This window comes from Megalops cyprinoides, chromosome 21 (genome assembly GCF_013368585.1).
Source record: "Megalops cyprinoides isolate fMegCyp1 chromosome 21, fMegCyp1.pri, whole genome shotgun sequence".
NCBI lineage: Eukaryota > Metazoa > Chordata > Actinopteri > Elopiformes > Megalopidae > Megalops > Megalops cyprinoides.
The window spans coordinates 25,453,726-25,475,734 of record NC_050603.1 but is presented as its reverse complement, the minus strand read 5'-3'; the positions used below and the strand labels follow the sequence as shown (position 1 = coordinate 25,475,734).

Below are 22,009 nucleotides of genomic sequence, written 5' to 3'. Positions count from 1 at the left end.
ATTTTTTTCGTTTGTTTTTGGGATCCTGTCCGTCAATGTGTCACTTCATGAGGACAGCCTGGCTGTACGAATGCACTTGTCATTACTGAACCTGTGCTGTGACGTGTGATCCATGATTTTGGCTCATCCTCCCCTTGTCATCCATGTCTGACTGACATTCATTAGGCCAGGTCCTCGTTAATTATTTTCTGTCTGACAACCAATTCATGCTCAAATCTAAACCTATCAATCTGAAATGTTCTTCTCTGCTTGGAGTGAGATCCTTAATCTTAGGGTAGCGGCTACTGTAAAACAGAGTGGCCAAAACCATGCATCTGCCTGTGTTCTGCTTTTCAGCTTCATCATGAATGGTGTCGACTGCATGGGTCTGAATGTGGTGTGCTTGTGTGAGGATACGTGTGCCTGTGTGTGTGTGACTACACCACAGGGAGCATAGCAACCATGACGGTCTACTGTATGAAGCAGTCAACTGAACTCTGCCCACCCAAAGGAATTGAAGCCTCATCAAGAAAAAAGCTACCACAGTGATAACAGATTTGAATTTTGAGGAAAAGGCCCTGTGTGTGTGTGTGTGTGTGTGTGTGTGTGTGTGTGTGTTTTGTGGAGAGGCTACAAACAGTAAACTGGCAGCAGCCTTTATTGACAACAGTTCATATTGATGAACTGTTATAATCATATGATTATAATTAGATTCAAAATTACACTTAAGTGGAATAGGGACAGAGGCCCTAACACAATACTTAATACTCCTATCCTTTTCTCAATGTGACAACTACATGTTATCTGCGTAAATGGAATTTCTCCGCAAGCTCAAGTCTAAGGCTTCTTTTTTTCAAATTCATCAAACCATGAGATCTTTCCCACATGGTCGTGGAGCTCTGTAATGTTTACTTTCACACAGATTTCCTGCTTGGAACTAAATGATCATGTGGATTTCTCATCTGATCCCTCCTTTTCAGAGGACCTTTAGTGGATGTAAGAGCTAAAGACACAGCAGAGGGGAGGGGAACTCATTTATGTACTGACTGATCTTTAGAAATTAGCAATGTTCTGAAATACATAAGGTTGAATACAATAAAGTATTCGGTTCTTCCAATGGTGAGGCTTGTGCCACTGTAGAAGCAGGAGTTAGCGGGCCTCTTGAACTGTTTTTTTTTTTTCTTCCTGAAAGTCCTGTCAGAGAAAGTGAGAGGCACTGGTTGGCAGGGCACCAGCACTGATCCCTCCTCTCTCCAACAGTGAAGTTAAATAAGGCCTCTGTCTGGTGAAGCCTACTGCCTCTGCTTATTTTCTCCTGCCAGATTATCATGGGTCCATTAACTCAAAATCCTCACACACATCTGTGCCCACAACGTTCCAACAGCCCCTAATCTTTGACACACAAACACTACGCCAGCTGGAGGAGCAAACCTGGACTCCCCTTCAGTCACCCCGCTCAGACTTCCATAAATTGCCACCCTGACTGGCTCTTAAGGGGTTGAATGGGCGTTCGTTTGCATCTTGTAAAAAAGCAAAAGCGAAACCACCAAGGTGATCTCAAACCAGAGGATGCTCCGGAACGCACAGGGACTGCAAGACGCAAATGAAACCCAAAGTGCAATGGCTGCAGCACTCCACGTGGGACTTGGTTGTCGTTTGCAATCTGTGCCAGCCTCAAGGGGTGACAGGCGTGTGCTTCTTCATGGGAAAAGAGGTACAGCCAAACCCACAGTGGGAAGAATCCTCCGTCTGTCATTGACATCAGCGTCGACCCCTGCTGTTTGCTTAATGAAAGCTCTTCTCCAGTGGACCATGGCTCTTGGAGGTGGACAACAGACACGTGTTAGCAGGCACCCCGAGCAAGAGCCTACGTGTCCATCCAGCCCCACCCCTCCTCCACCCGGCACAACACGAGCCGGGTTAATAACTGTCTGCCTGTCACATGATCAGTGGAGGTGACATTCCAAACACGGATGCCGTCCGGCCAGAACACGCTCTGACATGCGGCACTGAGGGGGAAGTTAGTGCCAGGAAAAAGGGACAGCCCATGTTTAACACTCTTAATATTGCATAAAACAGGGTCTGGCGGACAGAACCCTCTGTTGTTGGCACATATTTAATAAATGAAAACATTTTTACAGCTTTAACTAGATATAAATATGTGTACAGCTCCTCTCCAGGCAAAATGTGAAACATTACCTACACTACTATCGCACAATGCATTACCATAGTCACACACACACTGCTATACAAATGGACTAAAAAATTAAAAGAGAGATTTAATGGGGTGAATCCTACCAATAGGCAGTGAGAAAATGGAGTGATATGCAAGGCCTGCGGTAGTCCTGACCTTTGAGCCAAGCTCCATGAGTAACGGGAAAGCACAACATGTGCTGTGATTAATAACCTGTTTGTAAAAACATACATGTCCCTAATGAGGCTTTAATAAAATGAAAATTAACACCACGTTTAGAACCTTTACACCATCCAAGTCGGCGCGCCGGCAAGAAAGAATGCTGGGAAATATGTGCACATTTGTTTAGGCACGGCTTTAACAAGCTTCTAGCAACTTCTGTGGGGGCTTGTTTTGGCTCTGTGGAGTCTGAAGTTCTGAAATATTGAACTGATTTGACAGTGTCAGCTGGGTGCGAACAAGAGAGCTATACGCATTGAAACACACGCTTTTGATAAGCTTTATGCTCTGTAAAACTGTGTGCGCACTGGGGAAACCATAGTCGATATCCCTAATAATGATTCCAACAGCTGTTTTCTGTTTTGTTTTTTCCCCTCCATTTTTCAGTCCTGTTTTGGTTGTTTTTTTCCCCTCCATTTTTTGAGTTCTGATGGAACTCAAATATTACAAAATTCAGAGTAGCCAGAAATGCAGGATGACGCTAAAAATATACAAACCCTGGCCACAATATTTCACCTGATTACAATTACCTCAGCAGTTTTTATGAACAATTTTGACAATGTATTGTAGGCACGATCTGTTGATTCACTATGAACAGCAAGTATTTGCATTGGAAGAACTTGGTCTATTGTACTGAAAGTAACAGTTTGACATCTCACTGACAAATCCCCTCCTTTTGAATTAGGCCTAAATAAAAAGAAGGCGGAAAATTTTCTGCAAACATAAAACTGTAGGGAAAAAAAGCAGCAAATTACAGAGAAATTACAGACAGACAGATCTAAAAAAAAAAAAAAAAAACTGAATTCATAATCTGAAAGTTTCATACAGGAAGACGCTGGGCTCTTTGGCGCCACTGGAAAGAGGAGCACAACACAACTGTGAGTGACAAGCAACTAGGGTGACTATCGAACTTTGAGCCAGCAACAAGCCCGTGAGGGAAACCCCATTAAAAGTGTTTTACCAAACTGCCCGTACTAGTCACCACACAATGTACCCACTCAGCTCCACCTACACCGTGTTCCTCTTCCTTCTTTTCTTTTTTTTTTTTTTTTAAGTGCGGCAAATGACAAACACATGCCAACGAGCGTGGAATGTCTGTGACCCCCTCATTACCGGGGATCTCTTAAAACCAAGTGCCCGGAATGTTGTTGCCTTTGTGCCTCTCAAGGCCCAATCCCGCCCCCCCGTGTCGTGTGTATGACAGAATGGCCGTGCTCCTGTGTCACGGCCACGCTCATGGAGGGCTCTGGGTTGCCATGGCAGCGGCGGCCCATTCTCCGGGGGCCCCCGCTCAAGCGCAACCTCGATCCCATGGAGTTCCAAAACAAAAACACCAGGCTGGGACCTGCCTCGGGCCTACAGCCTCACAGCTAAGCCTCTAATAGGAAACAATCTACCGCTAATGCACACATTCCTGCACAAGAGCATCTTTTAATAATAATAAGACCAATTCCCTCCCCCTTTCTGATATCGGGGCCCCTCTCCAAACAAAGCCAAGCCAAAGGGAGGCTGGAGGGGGGCTGGAGGTTGCACGGTCGTAGAGGGCAAGAGTAGAATCGTCTAACAGAATAACGAGAGCTTTTCCTGCCATCTCGGTAAACAATGCAATAAAGCATGCTAGTACCTGTGGAGATATCAAAGGCCAGGAGCAAGAGAGGGTGTAGTCCAAAGGAGAGCAGGATAAAGAGCTTAAATTATCAACAAAAGAAGGAAAACGATATGTCAGCGCACTGTGACATATTTTGAGGCGTTGACATTGATGTTGCGCAAGGCCCCCCGGCCAATCAGGAAGTACCAGGGTCAGTATCTGATGAGAGGCTTGATTTGGAGATCTTGTTTGTTTAACGCTGTTATGCCACTCTTCATGCAAAGCCACAATGCACAATGCAGCCACAATGCAGCTAGAATGCCAATCCCATCACCTTCCACTGCATGGCTGGCAGTAAGCAACACAGTTAACAAAGTGAACATAAGTGAACTCTCAACATCTCCCTTGGAAACCCAACAAGGGACATGATGTTTGTAGGCTTGGGTTGCCAGGTTTTTATTCATCAATAATGACTACTGTAGGTTTATTAAAGCTCAAAACCAGTTTTCTCCCCAGAAACACATCTGCAAATGTGATGGATATGGTTGTCAAGATAGCCCCTCAACAAACGCAATTTCTTGGATAAATCCACTTTCAACCCTCACTGTCGATAGCTGTCTGTAAATCTGTACTAACATCAGCACGTAAAAACATGAGCGGGGGGAAGGGAAATTATGCCTTCCATCAACATCCTGAACATAAACTTCAGAAACAAAGTTATAGCAAAGTAAACACTGAAAAATTCATGTTTATATTAATGTCTGTTTGGTACCAGTTGTAAAAATACATACTGAAGACATCGGCCTTGTCGATTCCTGCATCGCATTTAATCAGCATTCTGGAGGCACAGCAAACTCTGCCTTTTTTCTCTTGCTTTCTACCCCTTCTCAAGTGGCAGAAAAACCTTGCAAAATTAACTGGTTTTCAGGCAGGCACAGTTGTTCCACTGTCTGTCTGCAAATAAATCTCCTCTGTAAATAGCTCCAAGGCTCTGCTAAGGAATATTGTATGGATCAAAGAATTCATGTCTTCCTGTATAAAACGACTAGGCCACAAGCTTGCTTGTTTGTCTAAAACAATTAAGGCTGGTAGGAGAGGGGGGTCCTGACAAATAGCTTACAGCTGATAGTGCTTTACCAAATATTCGAGGGGGACGGAGGGGGCAAAGAAGAGGGGTCCAAATTAATGATTGGTCAGGGTCCGAAGCTCGTCTAATCTCGGCCAATTGCTCCCTAATTATGGAAGGTGCTGCCAATTTCAGCTGTCTAACAAATCAAGACCAGTCTGCATTAGTCTTACGTTCAGGTCTGATTGAATCTGGTCATTATTTGTGCTGATCTCATTTTCACACATGGAACCGATATGCCGTCCAGATGTTCATTTGCAATTGGGCACTGAATACAAGTACTCATCTACACGCAAGCCTGTGTTTGGACTACAGCACTGAGGATTGAATGCTCCACCCCTTAGACAGCATAAAGTTAAATTCAATATGAGCCTAAAAGAAATAGGGTGGGAGGGGTGTGCATTCTAACCAGCCCATGCTTGTCAGGTCAGTGACTTGTACAGTACTCAGTAAGGAGAAAGGACGTCTGTAGCCAACCAGTTGTGGCCATTCCTCAGTGTTCAAACACGCAGCTAACAATGTTCTTTCTTCACCAAATCAAAACTGTAATTTAAATAAACGTTCAAATCACTCTGAGAGGGCAGGGAAAATACGTACACATTCTTTTTCTCTCTCTAAAATTTCCAGACTATAAATGAGGTGGCAGGGATACTGGTTTCTGGTTTTGATTACGAGGCCCACCTGCCCGTCTCTCGCATGGGCCGAGAGGGCGACATTATCGCAGAGATGCGATCAAAAGTGACAAGCTTCCGTGGTCCGATGTTGGCCTGTGCCCCTACCTGCTCCTTGAATGCTGATTTTTCGGCGTGAATGAAGGACATCAGGAACAATTAAACATACTGCCCCCATGTTTTCCCATGGCATTAACAGACAGCTAGGTTCGTTCTGTGCGAAAACGAAACAGGAAGGAACACATACAGTCAGACATACTGAGGGCTTGAAAATCAACTTGGTATTTGCTTAGTGCATCAATCCCCTCTCTTTCCCTGGAGCGCCTTCTCAAATGACTGACCATATCCAGAAAACTTGGAATCATTTTAAGACTGGCTAGATTACATTATGCAGGATAATTGTAAGAGAATCTACTGGTCTTTTCTCTGAGGACATTCTGAGGTGCCCTTTAAACTGCTAACCCATCTCATGCCCTGGCTTAGATCTACCTTGCTAGACATGTAGATGGAACAGTGATCCTTAAAGACAAACTTAAAATAAGAATGACATGGCGCCTCGGCTGTTCAAGAGGCTTGATCCACAGAGAATGGTCATCGATCTCCAAGTACAGCAATCGGTCATGTAAGACCAGACAGGACACAGAGAATATAGCATGCATAATTCAGGTTCACAACGTCAAAACATTGACCAATGTTTACATTTCCCTAATCCCAATGCTTTCAACGCAGAAACACCCACCCCCCAACCCCCCAACACACACACACACACACACACACACACACACCGATTCAATGAGGGAACATGAGCGAAACTAGAGAACCAGAGACAACTAAAGAACTGTTCTGTGCCAGCTATATTGAAACAGTATAATGTGGCTAAGCTAACTGTACTACTAACATATAAAAACAACATTAAAATCGAGAACTAATCATGGTCAGAAACAATTCCAGTGAGGCTTATTTTCTGTGGGATTCCACTATCAAAATAATTTTTTTTTTCCCTAAGGGTGAAATAACAGAGTTAAGCTCATGGTGAATGGTCATGGCAGGGATGTGCATGAGTGAAAAAGTATGGGAGGGGGAGAGGAGACGGATTTCCGAATGCACCAACCGTTGCACACCTGGTACTGATATTGTCCTCCCAGCGCCTGAATCAATTTTTCGGCCGTATTTCAGAGTCTGTTTAATTCAGCAAGCAGGATGGATTCCGGGTTAATGAATTCAAATGGAAAACGTGCTGCCAGTTGTTCTTCCCGTTTGGAAAGAACAGACTAAGAAGGAGAAGAGTGGGGATGGGCAGGCCAGACTTTAAGCACACACAAGCCATTATGAGCTTCAGGGGGAAAAAAGCCAAACTGGACCACAGGAAGTGACCACGCTCTCCGTGGTGATGTCAGAAATTCACAAAATGTACGTTGTGAGGGATCTTTTCCATCTCACCACTCATGCAGGTTGCTAGTGTTTCTTATCCTGGCAGCACATCAGCAAGCGTTAGCCCAGCCCCCCTCACCAGCCTGGCAGGGGCAGCGGTCAATTTTCCCATCAATTCACAGACAAAAAATAAATAAATATGTCCTGGAAAGTTTCTGAAACGACCCAGTGTACTCCTCCTCCTCAGACAGCAGAAACCAGCCAGTGAGGTCATCGCCATCATTTCCAGGAGCAATAGCAACCGACAGGGGCAACTACTGAAGTCCCTCTTTTTTTCTTTTGGTGCCCATAAAATGTGGCACTCTGCTACGAAATTCAGCTGCAAGCCGTGGAGGAACGCTTCCCATTTCCTGACTCCACAACAGACATAGCCCACTATTAGCACAACCATCACACACACACACACACACACACACACACACACACACACACACACACAAACACAAACACACACTGGGACGTGTCTGCACAGGGCTGTGCGGCTGTGATGCTCAGTGCAGTGCAGTTCAGTGGCACTTGAGCAGATTTATGGCTCCACATAGGTGCATTGTTGACAGACTTTAGTACTTCGGAGGAGTGCGTTGACAGCAGCCTGATCGCACAACGCCACACTTGAACCACAATCTAATCAGTGCACTACAAAGCCACTCCACACCCATCATTTTTCCATCAGAGCGCTCCGGGTGCCAGGCCTGAACCGGGACTCTCCCTGGAGGGGGGTACCCCAGGCCGGCAGCAACATGCCCATCTAATCAATACCGCCTTTATAAACACATGATGAGGGGGGGAGGGGCACATTGAAAAGGAAACACAGGGGACACGTGCAGACATATTCTCTGCCTTGGTGCAGCTCAGAAAAACTGAACATTTTGGACTTCAGAGACTAGCTGCTTTATGTCTCAGTTGTCTGAGAAAACAAACTGAGATCAACTGTCCGATAGGGTGTTGCACCTCTTTTACCATACAATGAATGGAAAATGTGACAGGTAATGGCTACCTGCATGGACGAAGGACGCAGAGTGCATTTTTTTTATTCATCATTGTTTAATAAGCAGCCAGGGCCAGGGCCAGGCCAGGAGGACAGACATTGGTGTCTCAGGGTCAAGCAGACCCGGAGGAGGACAACATCAGAGCAGTACTGTCACTGCAATCCAGCCACTACCGTCACAGAGAGGGGACCCACTTAAGAGTCCTCCAGCGAGCCACCCCCCTCCTTAAAATGGCCTCCACAGCCATTTTAAGTGCCGTCCCATGGCAGCTCAAGGCCAAAACTCAGCACCTGAATGGATGACACCCACCATCCTCTCAGGCAGACGGGCTGGAAGTGGGGGGCGGGGTACACCCCAAGTTACACCAAGGAGGACACAAAGTACAATGAGCCCCCAACAGCCACATAAAGGGCGGGGGGGTCAAGAGGATGAAAGAGAAGGCATGGCCTTCCACTTTGTGTATCTTATTAAACCTGATTTCTTCACTGACTGAGAGAAAAAGGACAAAAATCTTTGGACTGAGCTGGATGCTGACTGAGGTCTTCTCTGACTAGCTGGGCCATGCTTCCTGGGAAATAGGTCTGGCCAGGCCCTGGTGTTTGGGTTTGTCTCTGACTGTCTTTTTTCTCATCTGGTCTGCTATCCAAAAGGGACAGATTTGTCCTCACCCGCGTGATTTTTATTCAGACTGAAACGACAACAATGAAAACTCTGCATCACACTAATTTTCCCCTTCTTACGCCTTTTTGCTGTTTTTTTTTTCATCCAATGGAATACTGGAAAAACTCCATTCATTGAGGAAATGACAAACTCTGACATCAATCAATGAAAACACGCCTGCTGGAAACCGCTCAAAAGAAACAACCGAGTGACTGCGCCGTATGACTGATAAGGCTGCTGAAAGGAGCCGCAGAGGCGTCGGCAAATTATCAAAGGAAGGATGGATTTCTGGCAATAAAAACCCTCTCCTTCCTAACATGCCAAATTGACTCATTTCAGTACAGGGCTGTGGCTGGGGGGGAAAGCTGTCTGGACTAGTCTGGCAGAGGCTCACCTGCAGCGCTCTCCCGTACGTAGGTCTGATCTCCAGCACGCGCACAGCATTTTGGGAAAAGGCCATAAAGGAAGTGTAACCCTGCTAGGCAGAAACAGGAAAGTGTCAAATTTATATAAATATTCAGGCAACTGGATCTGAGCACTGTGATTTTTTTTTTACTGTTCTCTGATCAGATGGAAGTACTCCTTTCATCATCACCAGGGAAAATGGCCAAGTCAGAGCCTGGCAACCACCCCACTTCCTCAAAGGACCACCTGGCCTGACCCAGAGACTGCCCGGGGTCCAGACGTTCATAAACCAAATCCAGTGCCTTCTGATAAGACACGTGTGGCTGGAGTTCTCAGCCTCATTTTCATCGTGTTCATACCTGAGGAATACACTCATGCGCCTGAAAAAAAATTAATTGATGGAACATCCTTCTTACTGGCTTACTTCTGATGGGAATGCTTCCATTAACCACTTCTTTGTGGACCAGGATGTGGGCTTTGGATCACTGTCATGCTTAAACGTTTCAGCTTATAGAACCATGGTTTGCAGTCAAAATACGCCATTATACATTTGAAAACATGCAAATATTCCCCTCAGTTTCAACAAGGACAACAAGATCAGGGGACACATGACAGCCACAGTTTAAAACCAATCTACCTTCTGGTGCCAACTGCACTGTGGATGAGCATGTCTGAGAAGCTCAACACCTAGCTTCAGGCATCACCAAAGATGGACACACACACACCAGTCAATTGAGCTTCCCAAATAGTTTATTCAGTCAGAGTCTGACAGCATCCTTTAATAAATGCTCCCACCAACAGCTGATGCAGATTCTTCAAGTCAAGAATAGGGAACAACAACCATCAACGGTAGCGACTACAGGCTATGTGAGGAACAATTACAGGTGATGGACAGCCACCAATGGTTTTTGACTGATCATGAGGTGTGTGTATCCTCAGCTTAAGACATGCAAGGTACAGCTTCTCTCTGTGTTGTGGGTTCTGGCGTCTTCTTTGAAAAGCCTGCCATGAATTACAGGGTCATACAGCCAAAGTCCATCAGTTACATTTGAGACATTAGGTTATCCTGTGGACAGCTGACAGTCTTGATGAAAGAAACTATTCTGATCCTTGCCTTTCCCCAAGGCACTTTTTGCACAGCACCCTTTGATAAAACTGTCCCCCATTCCTAACCCCTGGCAAGATGAACCCACCCCCGGGCCATGACCGTGGTGATAATAGATTGTTGAATCTAGCAGGTTCAGCTCCACATGACCATTTTTACAGCCTTCAGCTGACTTGTAGAGGCTAATGACCCCGAAATCCGCGGACAGCTATCAGACTTTAACTGCAATGGCGAATGCTTCTAATGGATTACTCCTGTGCATACCCTTCTTTTACAGCCAGTGTTAACACAGGTGTTGGAAGATTCTATAAAGTTTCAGAAGCTTCCATTAGCTTTCAGGCAATGGAAACTTGATCCTGGATTACATCTGTCACATTTTATTTTTGATAATTATGAGGTATGTATAAAGCTGAAGGATTTACTGTTTGCAAACTGTGCAGTCTGTTGAAAAACAAATGCAGCTGCCTTGTATAAAGCAGACAGTATTAAAATTACACTTATTTTCATTTATCATGCAAAAACACTGTTTGCATACTTGCAATTCGTCTGTTAAATCATATTTTACAGTTTATCAAGAGCATGCATAAGCAAGTGGACTGTATAGTATTTTCAAGAAATCCTCCCCGGATCCACAACAATATGAAGAAAAGAAGCAAAACAGTCGAACACGGGGGCAAAAAAAAAAAGAATCAGGTAGTAATTCAATACATTACTGTCCAGGCTACAAACAGTGCAGCTTATCAAAATGGCTGTCACTAAATATAATTAGAAGCTACATGTGAAAATGTAAACTGTGGCAAGTTTAATGAATTTCATTTCAGATCCTACTTAACCGGACATTTTGTTTACCGCTGCCGTCTCTGCTGTAATTCATTTACATTGTGCTCACATTCGCTCCTGCTTTGAAGCCCAAGACCTTTCCAAATTAATTGTGTGTTCACGGTAAAGACCTTAATAAAAGTACATATACTTCCCTCTCCAGAGAACGAAGCAGGCAGTGCAGGGCAATAAAGCCAGAATGCGGTGAAGCCCTGATTACAGCTGCTTACACATGAAATATAGCGACAAACCCTCCAAGGCACTGAGATACAAAAAAAGCCGCCATAAAAATGAACATCAAAACTGTAACTATTATAACATGAGATCATTTTTTTTCGGCTTAGCAGACACTGTTAGAGGCAATAGTGTTTGCCCAATTAATGCTGAAATACTTTCAGAGTGTATAAAAGCCAGACACAGGTTTTGTCACACGGGACACACCTCATGGCATCACCATTTGGTTTCATTCACCTGACAACCATCCTGGCTCCATCCGCTTCAGTCTCAGCCAAGCTCCTCTACACTTTACACTCTCTGTCCTTTGTTTTCTGGAACATTCCCACACTGTGCCCACATCCCTCTCCAGGCTTGGCCATTACACACAACAGGAAAAAAAAATACTTAGCATCACGCAACAAATGGTAGGCAGTTTCATCATACGCCATCGCATGACATAACTAGCAAGGACAGGGACTGGTTTTGCCCCTTTAAGACAAGCCTCAAGTTTACTATATGGCCTTCAACCCCTGAAATTGCACCTCTCCACCTGCGTAAATTCACTCATAGACAAATAAACACACTCTGAAGGCCATCCTATGAATACTGATAGGTGGTTTACCATACAAATGTATATTTCATTGGAGCTTGAAATTAATTTCAAATTTTTGAGAGGAAGTTGGTAAGTGTTTGAACATTAACCCCGGGGAAATTGTTTTATCGTGACGTTCCCAGCGCACACTACACACGGCAAGGCAATGGTCCATACGAGACAGGCTGATGGATGTTGGATTTCGTCTGACCAAACACACTCAGTGTTTCAGTTCTCAGAGAGCCAAACCAGGTGTTTTTTGCAGCACTGTTAGATTTACTTTGACCTAGTCCAGAGGATTCTGAACAGGGGGTTGGGAGCCCAGACAGACTGGACCGATGGCGGACAGCGGAGGTTTAATCGTCAGACACTATAGCATGGCCAAGCACAGCTGTTGATCACACCGGCCAGGATGCTGATGACCATCTATACTTACATTCCTTCTGCATTTCATACAGCAGTCAAGGTCAAACAGCACAGACTCAGCAGGGACAACATTTGCAAAACAGATTACTAAATGAACCCATGAAACAAAAAGAAACTGAAGGACTCCAAGTCTGTCAGACCATATACCAGTTCATATATAATTATACCTCTTTGGGGCCAGGGGCCTGCGGCTAGCCCATACTTATAGATGTTGATGTTGCCTTATCCAGCAATTCATTCTATATTTAGCCTAGAATCGACTCCAAATCTAATCTATATCAAAGTTCTCTGTTCTTAACCTGAATTGTAAAACATAGGAAGTGTTGCTTATTTTTGTTATGAGCAAGAATTCCATGATTTTCAAAATTATTCATACCAACTTTAAATAATTTTAAGTAACAAAAACTTCCCAAACACTTTCAGTCAAACTGAATATGTAGCTAAAAAAATCTGCATTATGTTTGCTGTAGAATGGTGTAGACCTGATCAATATTTTTAATTCAATATGTCACAGTATTACATCAGAGTTGCATTTAAGTATTCCTTCATTAAAAAACTATTATTACTTCCTCCCCCCAGGGTTTGACCCCCTGGTAATTAAAAGGCATCTGCAAACACTGTGTGGGGCCCATAACCATGGAGCCCAAGTGCGGTCATGTGTGACTACAACCAAGAGTGATCATATGTGGTCACGTGTAACTATGGCCAACAGTCACTGTGTGCAATCGTACGTAACTACAGCCAACAGTTACCATGTGTGGTCACATACAGCTATGACCAACAGTTAACATGTGCAGTTGTGTGTAACTATGACCGACAGATATGCTCAGAGACTGACACAGGGTTAGAAACTTTGGCGGTTTACCACCAGGGAATAAAATTATAGAGGTCATCCTGCCTCCTGAAAACAAAGCAGCATTGTTCTGTTTGCTGAATGTGTCTGACTATATCTGTCTAACCTGATGCTTTAGGAGTTTCAGCTAAAATACATCATAGCTGTCCAACTATTATTATCATTCAAACTGTCAAACTAGTCAAACTATTATTATTAGTAGCATTAATAGTGGTAGTAGTAGCAGTGGTAGTTATTGTAACACTACAGTAATTGCTATTATTAGTAGAAGTATTATTCTTTAATGTGTGTTGCATTATTCAGCAAAAAATCTGCCTATATCCACTCAGACAGGGAAACTTTTTTATTTATTAGCTGATGTATTCTTGTTTTTGAGGGAAGTGAATGAACTTAGCTTGGTCATGGGTGATGGAAAGCAAGTGTGTGAGTGTGCCGGGATGGGGGCGAGGGTACAGAGGCAGCGGCCCCCTGTTCTAGCCGATTCTTACGTTTAGTCGTGGGCCCAAGCTCCCTTCACCGCCCCTGCCCTGCGTCACCTTGGCAGACCTTCATCCGTAAATGCATCACCAGTCAACTCCACTCAGAGCCCACCTACAGTGCTCGCTCAAGTATCACTGTTAGTCGATATGTATATTTTCACAAGAACGACAGACCTAAAAAACCCATCTCACTTCAACAGACAGTGAGGTCAAAACAGGACAAGGCCACCATGTGTATTCTCTTGCATATAACCTCATTTAAGGTTGAGGCAAAATATGTGTCCAGCCAGAATGTGACAATACACCATTTAGCTATGGTGGACCATGGCAGGTTCTTACTTATTGTTTTCTGTTGTCTTTCTCTCTGAGGACAACCTCTCACTGCAACAACATGCTGGCATGCCCTATGCAGACACTCTATGCTCTCATCATCGCACAACTTCAATAAGGTCATTCATTCACATTGTGGCATTGCAGAGTGGTGTCTAAAATCACTGCATTCTCTTACGCTCAGAGCCAGCCACCGTGTGTAAGCTCATATGGGGTGGGGTCTCTGAGGGGCACATGGCATTAATGCTGACAGGAAACTAACCACTGAACGTTTTTCCTGATGGCTTTGTTCTGTTAATCTCCCAAATCAGTCACACAAGTCTGATTCAAACTGATTCAAATAATTAGGGCTCTGATTTCAGACGTAACACAGAGGCAGTTCATATCCAGAGTGATTGCTGATTCGTTCAGCTCTGTGGATGGGACATGATCACCATCATTGATATTCAGTTACAGGGAGGAGCTGAATGATCTCTTTTGCTTGTTATGAAACAATATACACCAGCAGCTAAACTCATTGTGAATTATAGTTTTAAGATTGAGAATGCATTCACAGACTACATGTATGTATATGCATATGGAAAGACTGTAAATTCAAATTTACAATTAACTGCAAGCAAGGAAATGGGGCTGCACATTCTCTCTTATGAAGCCTGGAGGATTTTTTCAACAGCTGTGCGGCTAAACAGGGGTCCAACTTAAAAGGGCAAGAGATATATATAAGAGATATATAAGAGCTGTGGTGTAATGTTTTTTGTTTGTTACACATAGGGCATGTAAGAGGGCTTCAAGACAGACTGGCCCAAAGACACAGAGGTCATGTTTACAACACATAAGTATTGATATGTAAAGTACAATGAAAAGTATGATGCAATGCAATGCTCTCAGAGTTCAGTGCAGAGATGGGGAAATGAGGGGAGCCACCCTCACTAGGCCTTGCTGTGGACTGTTCCTGATGCGTCCAGTAGGGCATCCATGCCACGACTCTCTGCAAGGACTGCCATGCACCTCTCTCATGTAAGCTGACGGTTTTTAATAGGTTGCCATCTGACCAGTGGGTTAGAGACTTCATCAGGAGATATGCAAGCTGTCGGGAGAGAGGTTGGGGTTAGGCGCCTCCAGTGCATCGCGGCAACTAAAGCAGCACTTGGACAGAGCCTGAAGGCTCTGCAGAGGAATGGGCCAGGCAGTGGTGTGTGTGTGTGTGTGTGTGTGTGTGTGGGGGGGGGGGGGGTCAGCCTGATCTAACAACTCACAGACACACACTCCTTCCCCCCCTTGGCCATGGCACTAAGGGCAGATTAAATCAATTCTGGTTTGCCCTGGTCAGCTTACACACTCCCGGACATGTGTCTCACTTACGTTTGCTTTAGCACGTCTCTCCCTGGGAACCTCATTCCCAAAGACCCGGAGCCCCTCCCAGATGACCCGCCTGACAGGTGAAGGAGCGAGGCCTAACTGATTACTGCAGCTTTTTCAGTGCGAGACACACTTTAGCACTCCTCGCGGATTACCTTATGTCTTACACAGGAATTATTGATTACAAGAAACAGCCTGGACTCTTTTCCTTTTCTCATGCCTGCAGGAAGATGTCTAGAGAATTTCATTCTTTTTTTTCATGAGTGCAGTAAAATGTCTTGAGAACCTGGGGAAATATGTGAGGAGAATAGCCCAAGGCAGGATTCTGTTAGTGGAGCAAAGCCGATCGCTTCCCGTCTCCTCTCTGAAAGAGGGCGATACACGCTGCTATCCCTAATCACATCCTTGAAGGAAGCAGCATGCGAGTAGACAGATCACTTCTGTTGAATGGGCAGCAGATGTGCATTCAAGTGGTTTTCTGTGTAGTTTTACAAATATGCTACCAAGTTGTCTAAAAAAGTCTTTGTTAAAACTCAGCTTTTTATTTTTCTTTCTTTACTTTTTAAAGCCATCTAAAAGATGTCCCCTTACGAATATAAAATTCAGTGCACAAAAAACATAACGGACCCTGTCAACTGTCCAGTATTTGTACTAATGTTTTTGTATAGGGAGCTGTAAATACATAAATATTGTTGCCTCTTTTTAATCTCAAAGGGACTATTAGGTTACATAAATGTTAAAAATGACACACTAGGTGCCTGCTCCTGAAATTAGGGTTGCTCCAGTTGGGAAAAACACTTACAGAGTTGTCCTGTGTCCATATGAATCGAGCTCAGCAGTAACTCAACTACTATTTAAAGCAACCACCAATGCTCTGATGTCAGCAGCCCTTTCTGATGTCATCAGTCATCTCTGCGCCCTGTGTTGACCATTCTGAGGATCACAGGTGATGGTGTGGGCACGTTTCACACCAGCAGAGGGTCTAGCTGGGGAGTGTCAGTGAGACAGAAGAGTCGCCCAAGACTAGCTGGAGGCAGGCAAGTAGAATCCAGAACTTAACCGCTGCTGATGGTAGATCATTTCCCAAGATCATGCACAATTTGGCAAGCTCACTAGCACTAACACAGATTTATACAGAGAGCAGCACAGAGACTCTCACAGAAGCGCTCACACCAATAGCATCACAGAGACTCAGCTGCACAGAGACACAGGGACAGTTACACAGAAACTCATAGGGACTAAGAGCAGCACAAGATTCACAGACAGCAGTACAGAGACTCACAGGGGCTCAGAGCAGCCAGATATTCACAGACACAGACTCCCAGGGACAGAGGGAAGCTGAGCTTCAGATTCGCTGTGTGTGAGCACCAAGGCACACTATGCTTCAGGCAATTACACATGCAATAAAGAGGTTCACACAGAACAATGGCAACATACTCTTTGTGCAGAGTGCATTTCACTGCTGTTTGTTTCCCCAACCAGGTCATGCAGCACACCTCTGCCTTTGCTGAACATCTGTGCACTTTCATGACAAACCCCAGCCCTTTTTAAATGAGTTTGTGGACTGGTTGTGAGTTTGCTTAAATTATTTTCCCCAGCATTAGTGCCTTGGCAAATCAGCAGAAACTACACTTCACTTCAAAGCAGAAAGACATTGCACCTAAAATCTAAAGTGAACCTTTTTGTTGTTTTCTTGTTTACACTGGACATATTGGACATGTATCTCAACAGAACTACACAGCTCAGATCTGTGCTTTTGAGCACAATATTAAGCAACACTTTGTGCGTGATAAGATTCCATACCATCTGAGCACAAGACTGGCTTTCAGGAGTCCAGCTCCCACCCCTCCCTGCCTTGCCCACATTATTTTTCTAGCCATGAATCATCAGCATGATCTTAGTAACTTGAAAAATATTGTGACGAAGGACATAGAAACCTCAGAGCTTTCCTGCGTCTTAGCGCGTAGGGCCGTCCCAAGATCTGATTCAACATTTCCTGAAGGTTATACCATAATCTCCACCTCCACCCCGACGTTTCTCACACTCCCAGGCACGCCTTAGATAATGACTTAACCACGCAAGGCGCCACTCCTACAGCCTTCTCCTGCCAGGGTCTCCCAGAATGCCGTGGGAGAGAGGAGATGCACCAGACACTGAGAGGCACAGCCACGGAGGCAGATTCATGTGACGATCACAAATCCATTTTTATTACACTTTGGCTTCAGTCATTCCTGGATCCACGGTCATGAGGGAAGTGAGCAGTCCTAATGCTTGTTGTATCTACACATTCTTAGTGTAAGTGATTTAGCACAATGTGACCAGACTAGGAAACAGTCACAGCACATACAATACACCAAGCCTTGATCTTTGTGTCAAAACAGTCTTAATTAAGTCTATTTCAAGAAGAGATTATCAATAAGCCTCCTTTAAAGGTTAACCTTTAAGGAAGCATGTGCCGCAAAGGCATACATGTATGGATGTTTGTGAAAATATTCTTCAATTCCTTGCAAATGCGGCACAACCCTCCTCTGTTCTGAAAGCAAACTAACCTATAAGAACTAAGGCAGCCCAGAAATAAACCACATCTCCAATCGAATCATGCTGACACTTTAAACACGGCTTGGACATTTTTAAACTCACGAAACTCTTGACTTAATGAGGCAAGTCAGCCTTCCATGTCTGTTGTTTCTTAACTTCAAACCTAGGAGCCAGCTGTAGCTCTTCTACAGAGTTTAGGCACTCTTCTTTCTGACAGGCTGCTGCAGCAGCCTCCAACTCCACCAATCACAGGAAACCCTGGAGAAGATGGACAGGTTTGTTCTCCAGTCATCCTCACAGTGGTGGCTAACCAGTGACAGGCCACACTTCACTGCTATTATAATGCTATACTGACGTATACGTATCATTGTTCTGACCGCAACCACAAAATACATCACAAAATACATCATACTGCAAAACTGCACTGCCATTTCCACAGCCAGATAAATTGTGGTGTTGCTCATTCCATTAAAAATGTATGATCTTTTGTGTGCAGAGCCCAGTCACCTGGCCCCACCTGAATCATATTGCTTATTATTACCTTGTGTTGTGTGTGTGGCTATGCAGACAGGCCGAGTTATGGGCAGGCATGGCAGCACATAAAATCACCCCGCCGGACACTTGGACGAACACAAACTCTGTAACCCAACACAAGTACCATCCAATACCCCTACGTCCCAAACCGCACAGAGTCAGCTTTCGATGCAGGGTTATTCGTGTGCAGACGCGATCTGTATTCTTTGAGCCGAGGGGTTGTTTTTTTCAAATTATTCTTCCTTGTTCCCCATCAGAAAGATGTGTACACAGCTATGGCTGCACTACTGGGAGGCTAGAGACAATGTCTCAATTAGATCGGTCTGGCTGGTGACGTACCTCCATGCCCCTGTGTGTTCCTGCACCGCCATTGTAACAGTGTGATGGAACAGCCAGAAACTTCAGCTTTGGGGAACGCATACAAAAAGTCTGAAATACCTTCGACAAGACAGACGGGGAGATAGAAGGAAAAAAGCTCTCCCGTCAAGGCACCCAAAGATGTTCATTCGGGGGAAGCGCAGGTGGAACACAGTTGTTTTCAGTGAGGATAAAACACCCCAGATTTTGAACTCTCTGTGCCACTGTGACCACAACCACACCTGAATTTCTATGATAAGACTTTTTAACCACTCACATGCATGCTTGATTAAAATGACCCTAGTAATGAGAGTGTTCCAAAACCTAACTGCTGTTATTCTTTGTAATGGAGAATACCAAAACAGGCAAAAAAACCCTCTGAGCTATAAGGAAAGAACATTGAGTGAACAGTGGAGAGGATGTAAAAGGAAGAGTGTCCTACCCGCAGGAGTGACTGCGACTCCTCCTTGTTGGACTTGCTGTCTGTTGTGGTGGTGTACTGCTGTGTCATGTGACTGGGCTTCTCGGCTCCACCCGGGGGTGCCCCCTGCAGGAAGCCCTTGGCATCAGTGCCCAGGCCAAACACCAGGCCGGGGGACTCCCTCGGCACGGTGGCCTTCGGTTGGTGCGTCTCCTGAGAGACAGCCACAGCATTGAGCAAGCCTAAGGCACCCTGGCCATACTGCAGCGGGCTTCCCCTCAGGATATCCACGGCCCTGTCCTTGGGGACCCACAGCAGGCCCCGTGCCTGCTCTCCGCCCCCTCCTCCTGCTCCTCCTCCTGCCCCCGCCGCCTCCCCCCAGCCCTTCTCCCTGAGTGGCTCCTTCTCGTCGAGCGCCTCCCTCTTTACTATCTCCAGACCCGCCCCGCCCTCGGCTGGTCGCGCCTCCGGGGGCACCAGGCTGTAGAGCTTCAGGTCTCCCTTGCTCTCCTCCTTGATGCTGACGTTGGAGGGGGCAGAGCATCCGTTGGTGGGGGCAGAGGAAGCAGAGGGGTCCAGCGCGTCCTGGCAGTGCGCGGTATTGAAGTGCTCCAGCAGGGCAGCGGTGTCCGCTGCGGTGAAGCTGCAGTGACGGCACCTGCAGCAGCCGTGGACCCTCCTGCAGATCAGAGCAGTGGGGGAGAGGTTAGCAGCCCCGCCTCTAGCAGGTACAAGGCCAAAGGAGACGATCACAGAGAGCATGTGCTCACGCACACATGCACACACGCATGCACGTGCACATAAGCACACACGCACACACACACACACACACACACACACACACAAAATACAATAATGGAAACTGTAGCATGAAGAAAAATCTGCATTACAACCCAGTCTCACAACAGCCTATTAACAAGAGAAATATGCATGATCTCAGTAATGACATTTGGTCAACTGCACCATATACACTTAATAAATGATCAGTCTTCAATTTCCCTTAGAAACCACCTTTCTGTTTTTGTTCTCTTCAACTTGCATGGAGCACAAATCCATTTTAGAGTTAAGAGAAAACAAATGAGATGTTCAAGAATTAAAGAACTGTACTCTTAGGACAGCAGGAGGGGAAAATGCCAAAGTTCCCAGCTTGTGGTCCTGCACATTATGGGCTCATGGCCATTCTAGCACAGTGAATCCCTGAGTATGGCCCTCTTTGAAAAGAAAAAAACGGTTACATTACATATGACTAACAATTCCCACAGCAAAATGGAAGACAGAAGCACGGGTCTCACAGTACACAATGCCCGTGTCACAATTATCAGGCTGGTGGAGGAAATTTTCCAAGCTCAAAAAAATAATGGTAAATAACTGTTGCATGCAATGGGCTGACATCGGGAAAGAGCAGGTCGTGGAGAATGAAACCCTGCACTTCACCTTTGCATAGCATTGCCTTTTTCAACTTGCAGAAGACATGGGACATGTTGAGCCATTACAAACACCCTCAGAATTCCACTGTTTGGTGCCTGAACACTGTATCAGCTGGTTGGTTTCTACCATAGCTGCTGTGCTGGACTTAAGGCATAGAGACCAGTCCTGATTATCATTAGGTGAGGCTACACTTTTCAAACTGTTTCACAAATAAGCTAACATGTTGCAGGCATGACTCTCAAATACCATCACAAGAAATGGTGTAATTTCCTCTCCTCTGTGCCACCTTATTATCAGACAAATTCTTAGATACTGTACACTGTGATGGAAAATGATTCGCACAAATCCTTCAGTAACCTGTACATATATCAGGAAGCAGCACAAAATTGAAAAAGTGCAATCATTTGCTAAAATCCCAACTAAATCTTGAGAGATGATCACAGCACAGGATATTAGAAATCATGTCCCCCACATACGCATTCTAACAGGACTGTTTATGGAGAACTAAAAATATTCATGATTCCAGTTTATGACTTTGAGTGACAGGCAAGGTCTTGCTTGACTTAAAGGGAATATATTTCCTTCTAGAAATACAAAAACAAATAACTAAACTCTACTCTAATTTCCATCTTAATTTTAGCCATGTCGCTGTAACAAGAGTATAAAACTGAATTTCCAAACAAATACAACCACTACAAAACAAATTATTCAAATGACATCCAGGCTGAAACGAACAGGCTCATTGTTTATTTTGCCAGCGTCCACATGAAGATTAGAGCCCTGCCTTTGATCGATGCACTGTAACAATTCAAATTCTAGAGCTAAGCATTGTGCGGACAACGACCGGAATACAATTACAATATCATTACGCTGGGTTATTTCAATGGAATGCACACACTTGCCACTCTAATTTGATTTACGGACGGCTATTTTGAATGAAAGGGAGAGAAACGACGGCTTTTGGATTAAAGTCAGAAAAGCAGAGATGTTTAGACAAAGAAAAAACATTTAAGTAAATAAGACATTCATTTCCACCAGTCTCCAAAAGTTTAGCTTTGCTTTTGCTTGGTTCCAGCCAGGATTTCCACGGATCTGCCACACGTTACCCTGAAAAAGCAGAATTTTCCCTTAGGAAACAAGTAATGAAGTGTTCTTTTTTCGGAAACTCTGATTCCCCTTACTGTAACAATGCAGGTATACATTTATGGATCAACTATAACTGTCAACATTTAGAGATGATCTACGAAGGTATATTCACATATTAGCTATGCACGGAGGCATTTATGGATT

The 22,009-nt window shown here is 44.7% G+C and overlaps 1 protein-coding gene across 1 annotated transcript in view; it reads right to left on the bottom strand.

Moving 5' to 3' along the window:
• Positions 1-22,009, bottom strand: part of trps1 (trichorhinophalangeal syndrome I) — a 113,280-nt gene that overhangs the window by 47,735 nt on the left and 43,536 nt on the right. The window contains exons 4-5 of the mRNA XM_036555279.1: positions 19,675-19,970; positions 19,313-19,632 (exon numbers count right to left, since the gene is read on the bottom strand). Coding sequence (XP_036411172.1) covers positions 19,313-19,632; positions 19,675-19,970 — 616 coding nt within the window. The remainder of the gene's footprint in view (positions 1-19,312; positions 19,633-19,674; positions 19,971-22,009) is intronic.